Source organism: Austrofundulus limnaeus, unplaced genomic scaffold (genome assembly GCF_001266775.1).
Source record: "Austrofundulus limnaeus strain Quisiro unplaced genomic scaffold, Austrofundulus_limnaeus-1.0 Scaffold94, whole genome shotgun sequence".
NCBI classification, from domain to species: domain Eukaryota; kingdom Metazoa; phylum Chordata; class Actinopteri; order Cyprinodontiformes; family Rivulidae; genus Austrofundulus; species Austrofundulus limnaeus.
Genome location: NW_013952496.1, coordinates 1,127,316 through 1,144,615, shown reverse-complemented (window position 1 = coordinate 1,144,615; position 17,300 = coordinate 1,127,316). Strand labels below are relative to the sequence as shown.

The 17,300-nt window shown below is 38.6% G+C and overlaps 1 protein-coding gene across 4 annotated transcripts in view; it reads right to left on the bottom strand.

The window, feature by feature from the left end:
- Positions 1–2,218: 2,218 nt before the first annotated feature.
- The window catches only part of fndc3a (fibronectin type III domain containing 3A), a 58,694-nt gene continuing 43,612 nt past the window's right edge, over positions 2,219–17,300 (bottom strand). For all 4 annotated transcript variants that reach the window (XM_014012766.1, XM_014012767.1, XM_014012768.1 and 1 more), the window contains 12 exons: positions 16,457–16,595; positions 14,913–14,981; positions 14,705–14,823; positions 13,652–13,757; positions 13,305–13,480; positions 13,088–13,201; positions 12,147–12,296; positions 10,225–10,574; positions 8,566–8,778; positions 7,999–8,165; positions 6,283–6,407; positions 2,219–4,669 (listed from right to left, as the gene is read on the bottom strand). In XM_014012766.1, coding sequence (XP_013868220.1) covers positions 4,355–4,669; positions 6,283–6,407; positions 7,999–8,165; positions 8,566–8,778; positions 10,225–10,574; positions 12,147–12,296; positions 13,088–13,201; positions 13,305–13,480; positions 13,652–13,757; positions 14,705–14,823; positions 14,913–14,981; positions 16,457–16,595 — 2,043 coding nt within the window. In that variant the 3' untranslated portion in view covers positions 2,219–4,354. The remainder of the gene's footprint in view (positions 4,670–6,282; positions 6,408–7,998; positions 8,166–8,565; positions 8,779–10,224; positions 10,575–12,146; positions 12,297–13,087; positions 13,202–13,304; positions 13,481–13,651; positions 13,758–14,704; positions 14,824–14,912; positions 14,982–16,456; positions 16,596–17,300) is intronic.

Genomic DNA, 17,300 nt, shown 5'->3' with positions numbered 1-17,300 from the left:
CAGTAAAATATTATGTGCTAAAATATATCATTTATTGGAATTAAGCTGGAAAAATAAATATGATGATCAATGAAATTATAAAACATGAGGTAAAGTTCACCTTTTTTTATTTAATTGGTGCATTTTAAGTGTATTTATTTATTTATTGGTCCATTTATATATTTCTGCTTTTATTTCTAATTACGACAGGTTTGGTCCTCCATAAAAAGTGTACAAATAATGGAAGAAAAATCAACATTCCACAACCAGTGCATCATGGTGTAAATGTTTGCCCAACAGCCAGTGTTCTTCTCACCAGTCACTGGTCACTGGTCACTGGTCAACCAGTGGTCCCTCACTCTGCTGTTTGTTTCCTCTGAGCTGAACCTGAACTGGACGAAGCTCTCGGGTCTCAGAGGGTCGACAGTTTGCTCACGTCAGAGCAGAACGAGTGTTTCCTCTCAGTGGGTTCTGACCCGTCTCTCAACACGAGTCAGGTTATCTCCTCCATCATTCTGATCTGAGATGGCTGCGTTTTGTTTGGGCTGCAGACAGAAAATGAACTGAAGAGGTTTTTGATTTTCTTATTTTTTTTAAAGGATAGAAACTTTTCCTTTATAAGACTGGAATAAACAGATGGAACGAAAAAGCTACGGAAGCAGAAATGATCAAAATTGTTTCAAAAACACCCGTGAACCTTCAGCTGATAAACAGACATTACTGCAACAACTTCTCTTTCACTGTAAAACGCTGTCAAAATCACAGCTTTTGGAATCATGAAGAGCTACAGAGATGATCTAAAAATATAAAAATGCTCAGTTTAAAGGAAACACAGTGAACTGTCAGGAGCTGTGACATAAAATGACCTGAAACAAGGTCAGAGTTATAAAGTAACGGTAACACTTATAGTACCCTTATTACCGTGTAATTACAAGGTAATAAAAAAATGTAATTACTACCTTATTACCATGTAATTAGGTGGTAATTAGGGTACAAAATAAAAACTACTGTTACTATAACTACCTTAATTGGGTAACTACAATCAAAATACTATTCAATAGTAACTCAGCACTATATTTATAACCAAAAGAATGCAATTAAATTTTGGGGTTAGTGGTTTATTGCAATAAAATGTAACTTTAAAACTGTCCAAACTACCTACTACTTATTTAGGTGTTACAAAGTACAAATACTTTACTGTACTTAAGTAGAATTTTTGGGTATCTTTATTTTGAGTAATTATTTTTCAGCCTACTTTTTACATTTTCACACAACTATCTGTACTTTCTACTCCTTACATTAAAAAAAGACAAGAAGTAGAAAGTTGTTACTTTTATTTCATTTTTGCTTGTTTTCATTCCAGCTTATTTTAAAAAATAAATACTATCCATATAAATTGTGGTTGAATGAGAAGTATAAATATATAAAACTCTACCGTATACAAAACAATATATTCATCTGAGCATTAAATATCTCATTTTTGTAGTGTATTCAACTGTACATAGCAGGGCTATTCAACTAATGGCCCGCGGGCCAGATGAGGCCCATGTGTGACCAAAGTTCGTCCCGCCAAATGTTTTTGTTTTTGATATTTTTATTACTACTACTTTTCTTACATAGGGTTCTGCATGTTGTATTCATGATTAATACTTGGTTTATTTACATAATGACATTAATTGCTGGATGTTCGGCCTGCATTCACTGCATTATCAATTTAGTTGATTAGCCCTGGAATATAAGTTAAAAAGGATTTTTAAGAGATTGTATTTTTTTTTACACAACGTCCCAAATTCATTAGAACTGGTGTTGTAGCATTAATCCACAGCATCGCATCCAGCATTACAAACAAACCCAATTCAATAATCATGGTAAATTTTAAATATGTTGTACAAGGAAGTCAACAGATTGTGTTTCAGGTTTTTTAAAATATTAATTCAGGACCGTAGAGCTCTAGAGATTAAATCATTTGGATCTCCTAGTTTTGTTATTGTTTTTGGTAAACAGTTTCCCAGGTCATTTATGCAGCAACACAAATAAAGCGAGCCTTTGAATGCGAGAGCAACACTGTTACATGTAATTAACGAAGGCTGCAGAATTTAAAAAAAGCCCGACTGAACCGAATGTTTCTGTTTGAAGCCCCCGCTGCTCATTTAGACCCCTCTGTGCTCCGACCAACGAGGAACCACAAAAAATAAAAAATAAAATAAAAGATTAAAAAACAGGCTCAAAACTTCAACGATGATGAAGAATTATAAATCTTTTATTGTGCATGGATCCTTTGTAAGTATCATGGCTATACAGATACACTTTAGATACATATCTATGATTATACATTTTTCCCATAATGAACATTGTAAAGTGATATGTCTGGTAGTATGTATAGTATAGCAAATTTTTCTTTTTGGAATGTACGGTGTATGAGGTAACTGCAAACATTAAAATTACATAAAAATGGTCTATTTTTGTGCATATTTTACTCTTTTTTTTGTAGCATTTTGTTAATCTCTCCAACCGTTTGGGTGAAGAGGTGTTAAAATGGCACACTTTGCAATCCACTATCAAAAATAGGACTTTTGACTTCTTCAAAAGGACAAAGACATTTGCAGAATGTCTACTGGGACCAAATCATGTAATTATGTTGCGGACGTTTTTGCAAGGTACCCGCGTTTTCATTCTCACAGCCTGACCCCTGCCGGGACGCAAACAGCACTACAGATTACCACCGACGAGTCACTTCAAGCAACCTGTTACAAATACTCAACGTACAGAGAAAAAAGGCAAATTTAAATTTGCATGAAAACACATTTTTTTATGTCATTTGTGTCCTGTGATTCGTGACGACTGAGGATTTATCATCTTCTGTGGAGTATTAACTTATATTACTTCAATATTATAAAAAATATACTTCACGAATGTATGACCTGACAAAAACAACAACAAAAAAAAGAACTACTTTTCATTTTTCTCATGATTACATGTGTTAACTAACACCGAACGAATGCTGCAAAGTAAAAGGAAATAAAATGCATTTTAGTGTTTTCTAACACTAAAAAGGAAAACATCAAAACTTAAAAGAAAATAAACAAAAATCACCAGATATCATTGTTTTTCTCTCCAATTAAGGCCTCCGAAACAACTGGTTCATATTTTTTTTCTGTTTATTGTTTTCCTGTTTTTTTTTTCTTCTTCCTGCTGATAGATTAGCCGTTTCAGTGACACGTACTGTGATACTACAACTTTTAAAAACACCCAAAACACCAAAAAGGGCTTGCACAATCTCAACGTGTCTATAAAATGCATCACAAGACAACAAAAAGAAAAGAAAAGAAAAAGCAGTCAGTCAAGATTTTCTTCCACTAAGGTGCAAAAAATCAATTACCAAGGGAAAAAACAGAATAAAACAAAACGTACAAGAAAAGCATACATTTTTGTGCCAAACAACAATATTTCAGAGTAAAGCAGCTGCATGATTGTAAAAACAAGCTACAGTATAACTACATGATAGTAAAAATAATTAGAATTCACTGTTAGTTTTTTTGTTTTCTAACTTTATACTTTTAGCTTCTTTTTTTTTTATCTTTGCAAACCTACAGATCCTTGTGTCTTTACTGTACAAAAATATACTAACATTTCTCCAGTCATTTTTGCATCCTTAAACATTCTGAACATCAAAAAGGTTGGAAAGTGCTAAATGAACGCTCTATAGCAGGATTTTTTTAAATTTATTTTTTTTAATTTTAATTCCTGGACTCCTTAAACTCCTGCGTGAGGGTTCGGGTTAGTTAAGACCCCCCACGTAGCCCTGAAGCCCTCCCAGCCGTTTCTGCTGCGTCACAAACTACATACAGTACACACACGTCTGAACACACACTGTGCAAACACTGGCCCATCAGGTCCCACAGTCAAATAGCACACAGACTATTTTTTTATTTGGAACACGTTTATCAAAAACTGTTTCTTACACGGACGTGGGATTATAAATATTGTATTTTTTTAAATATTTTGAACATAAATGCCAACTCTGCCCCTAAAATGAACCACACTTTGCTTTCTGAGTTCCGTTCTGCACAGGAGGCTAATCCGTATGAATCAGAAATATTAGCACAAACTTGGGGCGGGGTGATAAAAAGCCAAGAGGGGTCCGGAAGGTATCGCAGGTGCAGAACGAGACGCCGCATCCTTGATTTATAAATCTCAGCTGATACCCACCGGCGCGTCCTCTCGCTGCACCCCGCCGTTTCAGCTAACGTGATTACTCTGTTGAAACCGGAGAACAGTTAAAGTACAAAACGAAAGAATAGAAAACCAACAGAGACGGAGAGAGATGGGGAGAATAAAGCTATAACCCTGCAGCTGGGCGGAGCGGGGAAACCCCTCATTTTATGACGAAGTACTGGATGACGAAAGCGATGAGGATGGCGATGACGGCGAAGACCATGAGGAGGAGGAAAGCGCACTGCTCGTCCGTCAGGCTCTGTCGGCTTCGGTTGGTCTCGGCGCTGGTCCTGGATCCGGCGCTGGCAGCCGGCGCGGCGTCGTTGCGCTGAGGGGGGAGGGTCACGGTGGGGCTGTAGGGACCGCTCAGCTCTGTGCTGTCCTGGCACTGCCTGATAGCACAGACCCGGAAACGGTAGTCACTGTTGGGCTGGAGGTTTGGGACGTGGAAGGATGTGGCAGAACCTTTGTATGCCTAGGAGCAGAAAATAAAAGGAGGCAAGTGATGCTTTATGGCAGGGCTATTCAATTGGCGGCCCGCGGGCCTCATCTGGCCCACGAATGAACCAAGCTCGGCCCAACAATGGGTCTCATTTATCTCTTAAAGTGCCTGTGGCGTGCCTATACTTCACATACAAAAAGTCAAAGAAAACATCTTTATACTTAAGATTTCCCTAATAAACATGATTTTACCCACTTTGTCACATACCTGGACTATGTTCTTTTGAACTTGTCTTAGCCAAAGTAAAACAGGAAGTGACATCACAGGGGAACTCATTAATAAAATAAAATCTTTGGTCTTTGTTTATTAAAACAGTATAATTTTAACTTTAACTCGTCTTCATCTCTCTTTGATAGAAACTCAAAATAATCTAAAGAAAACATCAGATTCTTCTCTACAGTCTGTTGTTAGCCGTTGTAGCAACACTCTGTTTACATGCAGACATTCCCCTTTGACATCACTTCCTGTTTCTTCACATGCAAATATCTCAACAACCGTTCATCTCAGCGGCGTCAAATTTGTTTTGCAATATGTTATCAATGTTATCTTTTACAAAAACGCATTCATTTTTATCTCAAAAATTTGATGTCACAGCCACTTTAAGCCCAAATTAATTCTTATAAGTTCTTTTAGTTCAACATAGACATGTTTGGTATCTACAGAAATGTCAGAAACTTGGCTAGGAGCTGATAAAATCATGTCTATGAACATCCAAGACAGTTAAAACTACAAGCAGTTCAAGATAAAACTATGAAAGTGAAAATGAAATTGGTTTAAAAGTCAGAGATGTCAAAATAATATTAGTGTTAAATAGGAGGCATTGCGTTATTTCTGTTTTTGATGTTTTATTATCACTACTTTTATTACATTGGGTTCTTTATGTTGTATTCATAATTAAATGCAGGAAATAAACTATTTTAAAGGTAACAGATCTTTATAATACTTGGTTTATTTACATAATGACTGAGCTGAATAGCCCTGTATTGGTGGACATGGGTGACTGAACAGAAAACACTTTAAAAAGGACGTTTGTTGCTATAAACATATGAATCTTCACGGTAACAAACAAATAAATCCCAACTGACCTTTATGATAGAAGAAATCTTTTGTAAACAAGCAGAGAAAATTATAGGCTGTTTCAAACTTGAAGAAAAATTATCATTTGTACAAAATCTGTTTGTTTTTCCAGTAAACAAACAGTCCTCTTCCATTAAAAACAAGCTTTTTTTTAATCCAGTGAGTGTCTTCAGAAGCAGAAACAAACAAGGACAGCCACATATTTCAACCTGCAGATTCGATTGTCATGAGATGTGGTGAGATTAGCATAAATCTGCAGCGGCCATTACTCCATGTTAACATGGTTGCAGGCCAGCATGAGGGATGGATGTGCCGGTGGGGGCAAGACACCTGAGAGGCCTCGTGGATCAATGACCTTTGCATAATGGGCAATTTAAAACCAGCGGTGACAATATAAACTGCTGCCAAGCCCGAATGAAAACATTAAAACCCTGAACTCATCTGTTTCAGCCATGAACGGGTCAGCCGAAGGGAACGGGGCGGGGCCGAAGGCTCGGCAACACCAGTACCTGTTTGAACTCGGTGTTTCCCATCATGCACTGCAGGCTGTAGATAACCGGGTCCCCCTTCATGAGCGGCAGGGCCTCCCACGCCACTTCGCAGGAGTTGTCGTCCAAACGCTCGACTTTAGGGGCTGAAGGTGGAAAACAGAAAAACTGAGGTGAGCTTTGATTTTAAGTTTTTCACAGTTTTTTTGTTCTAAATATGTCTTCTGTAACTAATATCATCAAAGTAAAACTGTTGTGATTTTTTTCCCTAAAGTAGCATTTCACTTGTAGAACTGTGCAACTCTTAAAAGTGCCTGCCACATGCATATTCTTCAAATACAAAAAGTAAAGAAAACATCTTTATATTTAAGAAAGTTGGAACAATACACACAGTTTTACCCATTTTGTCCCATAACTGGCATATTTTTAAAATTTATTCATTCATTTCATTAAAAAAACAAAAACAAAATGCATTCAAAAAACATAAAAAACAAAATAATAAAATGAAAAAATAAAATGAAAGGCAGCAGAAGAAGAAAAAATCTTATATCTGCCCCCCATTTTCAAAAATAACATTAAATTCAACAACAATAAATAATGGTTTAAATCAGTATAAAGTCAATAAATATTCTATTAACAAAATAAGACCAAAAAAAAGTTTACTCCTTTTTCGAGCAACAATTCACATAAATAATCGTAAACCAGAATATAGATTTAACTTGAAAAGGAGCGGGAAGAAGACAAACTACTTTCTTTTGAACTTGGCTCAGTCAAAGTGAAACAGGAAGTGACATCAAAGGGGAACTTTTCAACAACAACAAAAAAAACTCTCTGGTCTTTGTTTATTGAAACAATATTATTTGAACTCTGACTCTTCATCTCTGACAGACTCAAAATAATCTTTTTAAACATCAGATTCTTCTCTATAGTCTGGGTTGTTGGCTGTTGTAGCACTGATTTATTCACATGCAGACATTCCCCTTTGACATCACTTCCTGTTACTTCACAGGCAAATATCTCAACAACTGTTCATCTCAGCGACATGAAATTTATTTTGCAATATTTTATCAATGTACTCTTTCTAAAAATGCACTCATATGTATTACAAAAATTTGATGTCACAGGCCCTTTAAAGGGGACATATTATGCAAAATTAAATGCTTACATTTTTATGCTTCAATTTTGAGTTTGTACAGCATCCCAACTTGTTCAATGAAACATAAAATGTCCTCTTTAATCTACATCTTATTCCTTATTCTTTCTATTTTACCAATAACTTCATTAATTCACTCTAGTAGTTATGCTGTTAACATGTGATAATTACAAAACAGTCCAGTTTAGTCATTTATGACGTACGGACTTCGACTGAACCCTTCAGTCTAAATTTAAAGCGTTTATAACCCGAGGACGCCCTTCACTCAGCGTTAAAACAACACTGACAATCTGGCAAATGACGCCCAGATTCAAAAGAGCTGCTCCTCTGACCACAAAGCCCACATCCTCATTATTGCTCTTTGCTGTGTGGGATCAAAAGAGGCTTTTACAGAGGCTGGCAGCAAACAGACCACAGGGCTGAACGGCCGTCTCCTGATGACAGCCGACAAGCCGGAGAGCTAAGCACACCGGCCGTCTGAGGTAAATTCTTACCACTTCATTAAGAACTGTTGGACACAGAATAGAGGAGGGGAAAAAAAGGAAGAAAAATAAAGTGAGAAGAGGAGAAAAGTGGAGCGGTACCTTTCAGAGGAGCTGGAGGAGAGCGTGGGGTGGTGAATGTGTAAACACTGGAGAAGGGCCCTTCGCCCGCCTCATTAAAGGCTTGGATGCGGAACGTGTAAGAGGTAGACTCATTAAGCCTCTGGACTTTGTGTGTGTGGCACGGTCCTTTGTACAAGGATATAAATCTGCAACAACGGGCCGAGAAAAAGGGGGAGAGAGAAAAGATTTAATAAGATGAGAGCAAATAAGGAAAAACAGTTACATCACTGAAGAACCGAGTTGTCAAATCTGAAGGAAAAAACACGAGCAAAACGTTAGATAAAAGTTAAATGCATCTAAAAGTAGCAGAATAGTAGCTTAAAGCCTAAAAAGCTTTTTTAAATTAAGTTAAATATTTGAAAAAGTATAAAGGTTACAAAAAGGATAAGTCTTAGCAGCCATCCTTTGAATGAATTCAACTTTTTAAAATAAATATGGCTAAAGAATTGCACAACTTATGCAGAATTAATGAGATTTCATACAAACGGACAAAAAGAGAAACAAAAAAAGACAACGTGAATCTCCCCTGACATCTGGACTACACACCTGCCGTTCTTGTCCTCCATCTGCAGGTGATACTGGAGGGCGTCGGAGGTGGCGGCTTTGGCCGGGCCGTCGCCCCATTTGAGCCTGAGGGTCTGGTGGCTGAAGGCGGTGCACTCCAGGCGGGGGGGCTGCGGGGGAAGGGGCTTCGTCTTTAGCTTAAAGGTGTGACTGAAGGGTCCCGTTCCCAGACTATTCTGGGCTTGGATTCGGATCCTGAGAGAGAGAAAGGAGAAGCAGAGGTTTCGTCGAGATGCTGAAACACTGCAGGGACTTTCAAAGCAGCTTTAAGGGTTTTAACAGATTTCAGGTTTTTATCTGTTTCTCACATAATTCTACTTCAGCCTGGTTTATATGTAAGAGCTGTGAGATTACACCAACCCCCAGAAAAGGTTTATTTGAAATTCTGAATTTTTTTTTTATTTAAAAAATGCCATTTTACAGGATTAATTACTCGGTAAACTGAATAATTTTGAGTTTATGCAAGAACACAAAAGCTTTATGGACCTGCACAGAAGCAAAACAGCCAAGAATACAGGTAAACATATTACTACTGGGAGTTCAGCAGGGTTTGACTTTTAAAGATCCCAGTTTCGATTCTGACTCCCAATTATTCCTGATTCAGATGTTTTTTTTAGATGCAGGGTCAAAACAGTTCACAAGGTTAAAAAAATGTAGCTAACCAGAGTTGTTTCTGGATGAAATAATCTTAAAGGGGACCTGTTATTTTTAATTCTCCTCTTACATGTTTTTATACTTTAATTTGGGTCTTTACTGCTTCTAGAGACCAAATGACAAAATGATGGCAATGTCGCTGCGATATTACCAAAGAAAGTTGTAGCTGGCGCAAATAATTTTACAATGGACAACTAAGAGTACACAGCAGGATTTGCCCAAGGATTTCATCTGTCCCTATTACTGTTTGTCACAAATCTGCAGATTATGGCGATGTCATAAAAAAAAAACACCAAAAAGGTAGGGAGGGCGTTGCCAACAGCAGCTTATTTGTATAAACAGCTCGTTGTGAAAGCAGCTCAGTCCAGGCAGAACTGACCAGGTGAAATCTCATTATCTGAAAATGATTTTGTGCGTTAAATCTAATGAACATGTTTTGTATCGCACACAGATGCATCGATGAAACAATAGTTCCTCTTTAATTTCACTAAGAATTTTATTTCCACGGACCTTTTACTTTTTATTAGCTTTACAAAGAATTCCTCACAGGGCTATTTATTATCAAACACAACATAAATATCCAACTTATGAACTTGAATTTAAACGTTATGAATTTATTAACTCTAATCACTCTACAATTGTTTTTTTAAACAGCAACCATTTCAGTAACTTGTGTTAACAAATGCAACCAAATATATTTTGTGCCTTTTAAACAAAGCAAAATTCTTGTATATTGTATGAGAACAGTAAGTCTTTAAGGCCTCATTTCCCTCTATGGAGATCACTTAACAGATGCAAAAAGAAACGACATCTATCACTGAATCCAGAATAAAACAGGCTGATTCTACAGACAACGAACCTGCTAAACTCTCTAATGAAATATCACCTCTGAGTTTTGTAATAAAAAGATCAAACACACAATCATCGGCAGAGTTTAAACCTGTGTGCTTCATGTGTAACAATGTGTGGCTGCGGTGGCGCTCCCACCTGTAGCTGGTGTCAGGCTGCAGATGCTGGATGATGTGTTTGGTGACGGGGCCCACGACGACGGGCTGTTTCTCTCCCAGGTCGATCAGGTAGGAGGTGATCTCTGAGCCGTGGTCACACGGGGGGTCCCAGCAGATACCCAGGCAGGTGGACGGAGAGAAGACGGGCGGCGGGCTAAAGCCGCCGTCCTCGTCCTCCTCCTCGTCCTCCTCCTCGTCTGCTGGAGTCTCGTACTTCAGCAGCTCCGACTCTTTCAGCGCGGAGATGTTACTGACAGCTGCTGGCACGGAGCAGGGCGTCTGGCACAGCACCGCCTCGCTGAAGGGCCCCACGCCGGCCACGTTTACAGCCTGCGTGACCAGAGCGAGTCAGACATCAGGACACACATGCAACACTCACGGCTGACCACAAGGGGGAGTTCTGATGTAAAGATTTCAAACAAACAAACAAACAGGTGGCCTATGGGTTTTATTAGGAATGGTGGAAACGCTCTGAAAAGGAAACCATGTTACAGGGAAGCACTTCATTAAAAAACTGACCTTCAACAAAACAAGAAAAGCATAAAAACAGACTTTCTGTTGCTTCATAAACAGCATTTTTTTTCTCGCAAAGATGTTCGATTATCACATTAGGAATTAGATCGACTTGTTCCAAACATCAGTTTATTAAAACAAAGTAAACTAGACATGGGTTTTTACGATGTAAAAACAAGTGTGCATTGCCATGTAGCATGTCATTGCAGCAGCATTGGACTTGCAGAATGAACTTTGACCAAGTTCAAATGTGTTTTTTACACCAGGTTGTGCCTGTCACATCAGCAGGTTTTTGTAATTAAGGTAATTGTGTGACAATATGAAGTTGGAGGAGATTTTTTGTTAAAATTGCATTAGCTGGGTTTTGAAACCTGATCTCCCACATGAAAGTCCATGACATAGACCATTAGACCAGTGGAGCTGTGGCAGAAAGTGGTGGCAGGGGTTGGTTTGTATGTGTGCAGAAAGAGGCCACATTGCCACTACAATTATTGACAATAAATTGCATAATATTTCAACAATAGAGCAGTATTAAGACAATATTATAGCAAAACATCAAAATACAATCATATTAGTATTGTAAACACTGAACTATTGAGATTAAATATAAAAAACTATGGTGCAGTACCAAGCTGAGTACAGCTGGGGGCAGTATTGGACCAWTACAAGGYHCCATTGACTCCCATTATATGAATTTGGAATAAAGTTTAAACAATAATATTTCATAAACTATAAGTTTTACAGGTACCAAAAGGCAAAGCCATCATTTGGCACAGGAGCTTTACAGATAGAAATTACAATGGCAGCTCTAGGACAAAGTATGCAGGAGGAGAAGCATGGCAAAGTTGAGATGACTTGGATGGGAAACGAATCATAATAGTGTGCATTGCATTGGCAATGCACACTGATAAAGTATTTAGAATATGGAAATAAGTTGTTTCTTATCTGCTTGAAATTTTGCTTATTGTACTCCAAAAGACATATTTCAAACACAGCAGTAACTTGTTAGTATTATGAAAAAGGAGGTTAAAATGTGGGTTTTTGAGCACAAAGTTTTCCTAAATTTAAGCATGTGGCTCCAAACAAAAGCCGTTTCAAATATTTTCTACTCAGTGAACCTTGTACCAGGTACTCATACACAAACATTCAACCGGTTTTGTTGTTTTTGTTATTCAACTTTTCTTCAACATGTTAAAAAAAAGTTTATGCAGATGCCACACATTCTTACCAAGTCTTCACAAATTTAGTCGGACCAAAAAGTAGAATCTAAGTTGAAAACTTTTCTTTATTCATTGTTGAGATGATTTTTTTAAAAATGACAATACCTTGAGAATATAACCTAAAGGATTATCTCATGTCATGTCATCTCATGTGTTGGTTAACGCTCACCTGGACCCGACAGAAGTAGTTGGTAGCCGGCAGCAGCCCCTTTATTTCATGGCTGACACTGGGTCCGCTGTAACACACCTGCATGCTGCCTTCAGCTGCTCCCCATTCCAGTCGAAACTCTGTCACCTGAGCTCCGTTGCAAGGAGGGGCCTAAAAGTGCCACAACAAAAACAATATTCAAATTATACACTGAACTGTGCAGCTCAGTCTGACAAAAAGTTAAACATTACATGTCTGAACTGGCATTTTTTTTATGGTTTTTACACAAAAACAGTTCAAGTTTTAGGATTTTAAAAAGAACAGTTGATGTGTTTTGTTGATTTTGGCTGTTGGATCATTTAAACTTTTGTTCTGGCTTTTTGTTTTGGGCAATCAGGTCATCTTAAGTCATGGATTCACATCAGTTGTGTGACTTGTGTTCACTCTGATCACGAGTCCGTGAGGCTGTTTAGTGTTCTGTATGAATCTGCATGAATCACGAGCCCCGAGGTTGTGTAAAACCCCCGTGCTTTCTTTGTAACCCATGCAGACCTGCAACCTGCTGCATGACATCATTTAATCGTTTCTTATTTTCCTTTAGTTCTTTTTGAATAAATCTCCGTAAAGTTGTTTCGTTCTTCCTCAAATTCAGTTCTAATTGTCATATTTCCAACATAAATCTTGTGACCACCAGAGTTTTCTGCTAAACAATTTTAAGTTATAATCTTTAAACACTGACTGTTTTTGGTTTGTCGGCTTCACGTTGACTTAGTAATCTCTTTTTTATCTTTATGTTTTTATACTAATTGTATTTATTAAAATGTAGCCATTTTTTGTTGCTTGGATAATAAAGTTACTGTGGGGTTATGAAAAGATGCTGCACTTTGTTTATTATATTCTCAGATGTTATATTAATCTAAATGAATGTTGGTAAAAGCAAAAAGAAAAGAAGCCAGTCTCACCTCCCAGCTCACAACAACACAACTGGGAGACTTGCACGTCGTCGAAGGGGCTTTGCACGGCTCAGGTGCTCCAGGCCCTGTTGTGACTTCATAGCGCTCCGACAGAGGCCCAAACTGTGCAAAATTAGACAATAATTAACATAAATACTTTCTAATATTACTGAAATGTAAAATTCTGCCACTAGTTTTCGGTGAGTCCACATTAAAAGTCTCTCACCCCGGCCTTATTTGCTGCTTTGAGTCGGAAGCTGTAGGTTTTCCCAGGCATTAATCCTCCCACAGAGCAGTCCAGCTCTGGACCCTGGTACACCTCCCTGCTCTCCTCAGACTGGGCTCCACTCACTTCCACGCTGTAGCAGGTCACTGGGCTTCCTCCGTCTCCCTGAGGTGGGCCTGAGAGGTTCAATCACACGAATGAATTACTCTTTAAAAACGTAGAGAACAGGGAACCAACGTGCAAATCACTGCTCATCATTTTCACGTTGCTTCGGCAGACAAATAGATGCATGAGTTGAAGCTAGAAATGCATCCCACACAGCGCTAAGTTTGTGAAGAATGACTCACCCCAGCGCAGTTGCACCTCCCTGGCTTTGGGCTTGCCCACCAGCCGAGGGGGTTGGCAGGGCCCTGGGGGAACAGCAGGAGTCTGAACCTGCAGGGTCTCCGACAGCTTGGATAAAAAAATATAACAAACCAATTAATACCCACAAAAAAAAAAAATAAATAAATAAAACACAGACAATCTCACACTATTCGTCCTTACAGGAGACGCAGGATTGTACTTTTCATTTTCACTCGCTTATCACGCCAATTCAGGCTCCAGCATGGCCAGTGAAAAGACAAAACGTGAGGTGCACACGCGTATGGGGAAATGTGCTCTTCATGGATAAAGTTAGGCAGATTATCACACGGGCAAAAAATAAATTCAACTTCCGTGACGAAGCAAAACGTGAGCGCTGTGTCACATTGTGCCGCGTGGAGAAAGCTAAAACTCGCCACGATGACTCATGGATTTTTATTTTATTTTATTTATTTTTTACCAGCCTTGTTGCAAATAAACGCATGAGCCAAGAACTGATAGAGAAATTAATGAAGAGAGTCTGCACTGAACTAATTAAGAAAAACATCCTCTGACTAATTCAGGGAGGGTTAATTGATTAGTCGGCTTGTCTTGTACTTACAGACAACAAAGCATATTCTAATCTCCCACCTTAGGAGAATGACTGAATGACAAATTCATACGGAAACCTAACGCAGATAAAATGCATATTATTGTGTTTTCTAAGCTCGGTTGGCTGTGGCAGACATTTGGAAACGGGTTAGCTCCACAATATAATCAGCTGTAGCTGTAAATCCAGTGATTATTTCCTGAAAGTTTCATTAAAATTTGTCAATTTGTTCACGAGATATTTTACTAACAGACACACACAGACAGAAAAAATAATTTTCTTTTCCTTTTGGCAACAGCTATCCTTGCATTTGTATTACTTTAAAAAAATGTTTACATTTATTAAAAAAAAGAATCTTGACAGTTTAAATAAATTGTTATGAATTTCTGCAGAAAGCACGCAGCAGCAAACATCCACATGAGCTTGGTGCCGGTCCCGAGTGACTCACCGGGCTCTGCCCCCCCTCACTTATGCAGTAAACTCGTGTTTGGTACGAGCAGCCGGGCTTCAAGCCCTCACACACGTGTTCCAGAGCTGGCCCCGAGTACGCCAGCTCCCATGACAAACCTAAGAAACGAAACGTGAAGGTTTATTAAAATCAGCACAATAAAATGATGAGTTTTTAATAAAAAGTCGTTTTATTTTGTGTGACGAACCACTTAAGCCTTCTGAGAGCTCCACAACGTATTTTGTGACTTCAGCGCCACCATTTTCTTTAGGGGGCTCTGAGTGAGCAGGAGAGAAAAAAAAACAGAATTATTAAAGACAACAAACTGTTTTATTGGTTATCCACTTTTCTCTCTCTTTTATTTAGTTTAGAAACAGATTCTTCTGGCAATAAATCTGGTAATAAATCTGGTGAACTCCCAGTTTAGAAAGGGGACATGTTGCCTTTGAAAATGTCAAAAGCTCATCATAAATGTTTTATCAACTCAATAATTCCTACTTCTAAAACTTTATTATATTTTTTACCTTTTTGCAGCTGTAAGGTTCAAAATGACCTTTTTATAGTTGCAACATTTCTGTTTACAAAGTTTCATTGTAAATAGAACATGTGTTAATTGCTGGGTTGCAGTCATGTGACCTGAATGACACATGAAATTCAGGAAGTGATTTGCTCCGGAGCAAAACAGTGAAATTGATCACAGCGAGTATGCTAACGCTACAAATGGGCTGGCACAGACAAGATATCGCAAAAAATGCTCGTACCTTTAAGATCTGATCCATAATGTCTTCATAAAAAGACGTCATATAATCTGGAGGATTTACTGACGTCGAGGCGATCGACATAAACTATCTGGAGCTGCAGACCTCGTATTATATGACGAGCCAGATGAAAGTTTCTAAAAGCCTCGAAGCTACAATTATTTAGTTTCAGGTTGGGTCAAACATTTAGGATCCAAAGAAGCTAAATGTCTGTTGACTTGTTTCTGCCCAGGTGAGTATTAGCCTATGATAACAATGCTGTCGCTAATGCTAACAACGAGCTAATCCCTGTTATCTCTATGTGCTTGGATCTATTTGTAAATAATTTATTTAGCTTCTGTAAACCCAACTGTCCAATAAAATATCTGAAAACATGATTTAAACGATACGATCCTTGTTAGAAAGTGCTCGCTGCAAACTCTGGCATTGTTCGTTTCCACACCTCCTGTTTTTAGCTGGAGCTTGTTGATCCACTGTCGTCTTTTTTCTGACGCACTACTTTCGGAACACGGTTGAAACAACTGCAACACGACGCACAATTTAGGCATTTTGACGCTGAATCAACAGAAAGACACAGAGCTGCTTTTACTTCCTGTCCCCCGTTTAAATTTCCAGATCTGAAACGCAGCAATAAGGATCACTGACTTCTGTTTTTGTGACATATTTTATTCAATGATCCAACGTTTACAGAAATTGCGTGGTGTTTATAAACGCAGGTGTGCTTTTCAGTTTAATAAACGAAAGCAGAGATGAAGAACACCGAGCACTGAAAGATATTTGTCCAGTGAGGCGTTTGAAGGATTCCTGCTGATGTCTGAATGGAGGAGAAAACGATTCGTCATCTGCTCTACAGACTACCTTGGATGTCATCCGTCTCATCTACTGTTAGGCAGAGCTCCATAAGAAAAGGCAATTTGTAAACTGGACTTGCCAGGTTGTCATCTATAAGCAAGACTGAGTGGTTTTATGAAGGGGAACTGGAAGAGAAGCTCACCCCAGGCCATTTTAAAGCTGTCGGGCTGGACTCTTCCTCTGATGACGGGTCTGCAGGGACAGCTGGGTCTGTCTGGCTTTGTGATGAATTCCACAACCTGACTGGGGTTACTCTTCCCTTCTGAGTTGTACGCTGCCACCTGGTTAAAGTGCACAAACACAAGCAGAGAGCCATACTTTCTGTCAGAACAGACAGCATTTTGCTTTGTAAAAAGGCCTTTGTGTGTCCTGACAGCTAGCCAACACATTTTAAAACAAAACTCTGCTGCGGACTTTTACACAAAACCATTTTAACACCTCAAGCAATGCAGTTTTGCCACGACATAGCTTTAGTAACATTTGCATTTCATTAAAAAAAAAAAAAACGTTTGCAGTACTATAGAAATCTGCTGAGCGGAACTCATTTATAAAGTGAACCAAGACAAACAGTGCAGCGCCCAGCCTCTCCTCACACTGTGCAGACGTTAGCTTGAACCAGGGAAGCGCTTTCTTTAATTGAGGCGTGTGGTAATACATTTGGACGATGTCGCATTCAGCCTCGTGCTTGGGAAAACCGTGACACAGATTTTCTTTGGCTTGCTGAGTAAAACCTGCAATTTCTTTTTGACTGTCTATATCTTCGTTTCTTATCCTGGAGGATCGTGGCGGAAAAGAGAAGCATTAAAACACGATAACTAACAGGAAGGAACTACAGCAAATACCAAAAGAGGTTAATGATATGAGAATATAGAGGCAAATATTAGGGATGCAAGTTATCGATTAATTAATTAATCTAAAGCTGATTGATCGACTAACGATTAATTGATTAGCAGCCATTTTCTTAAAAACCGGAGTTTTCTCTTGTA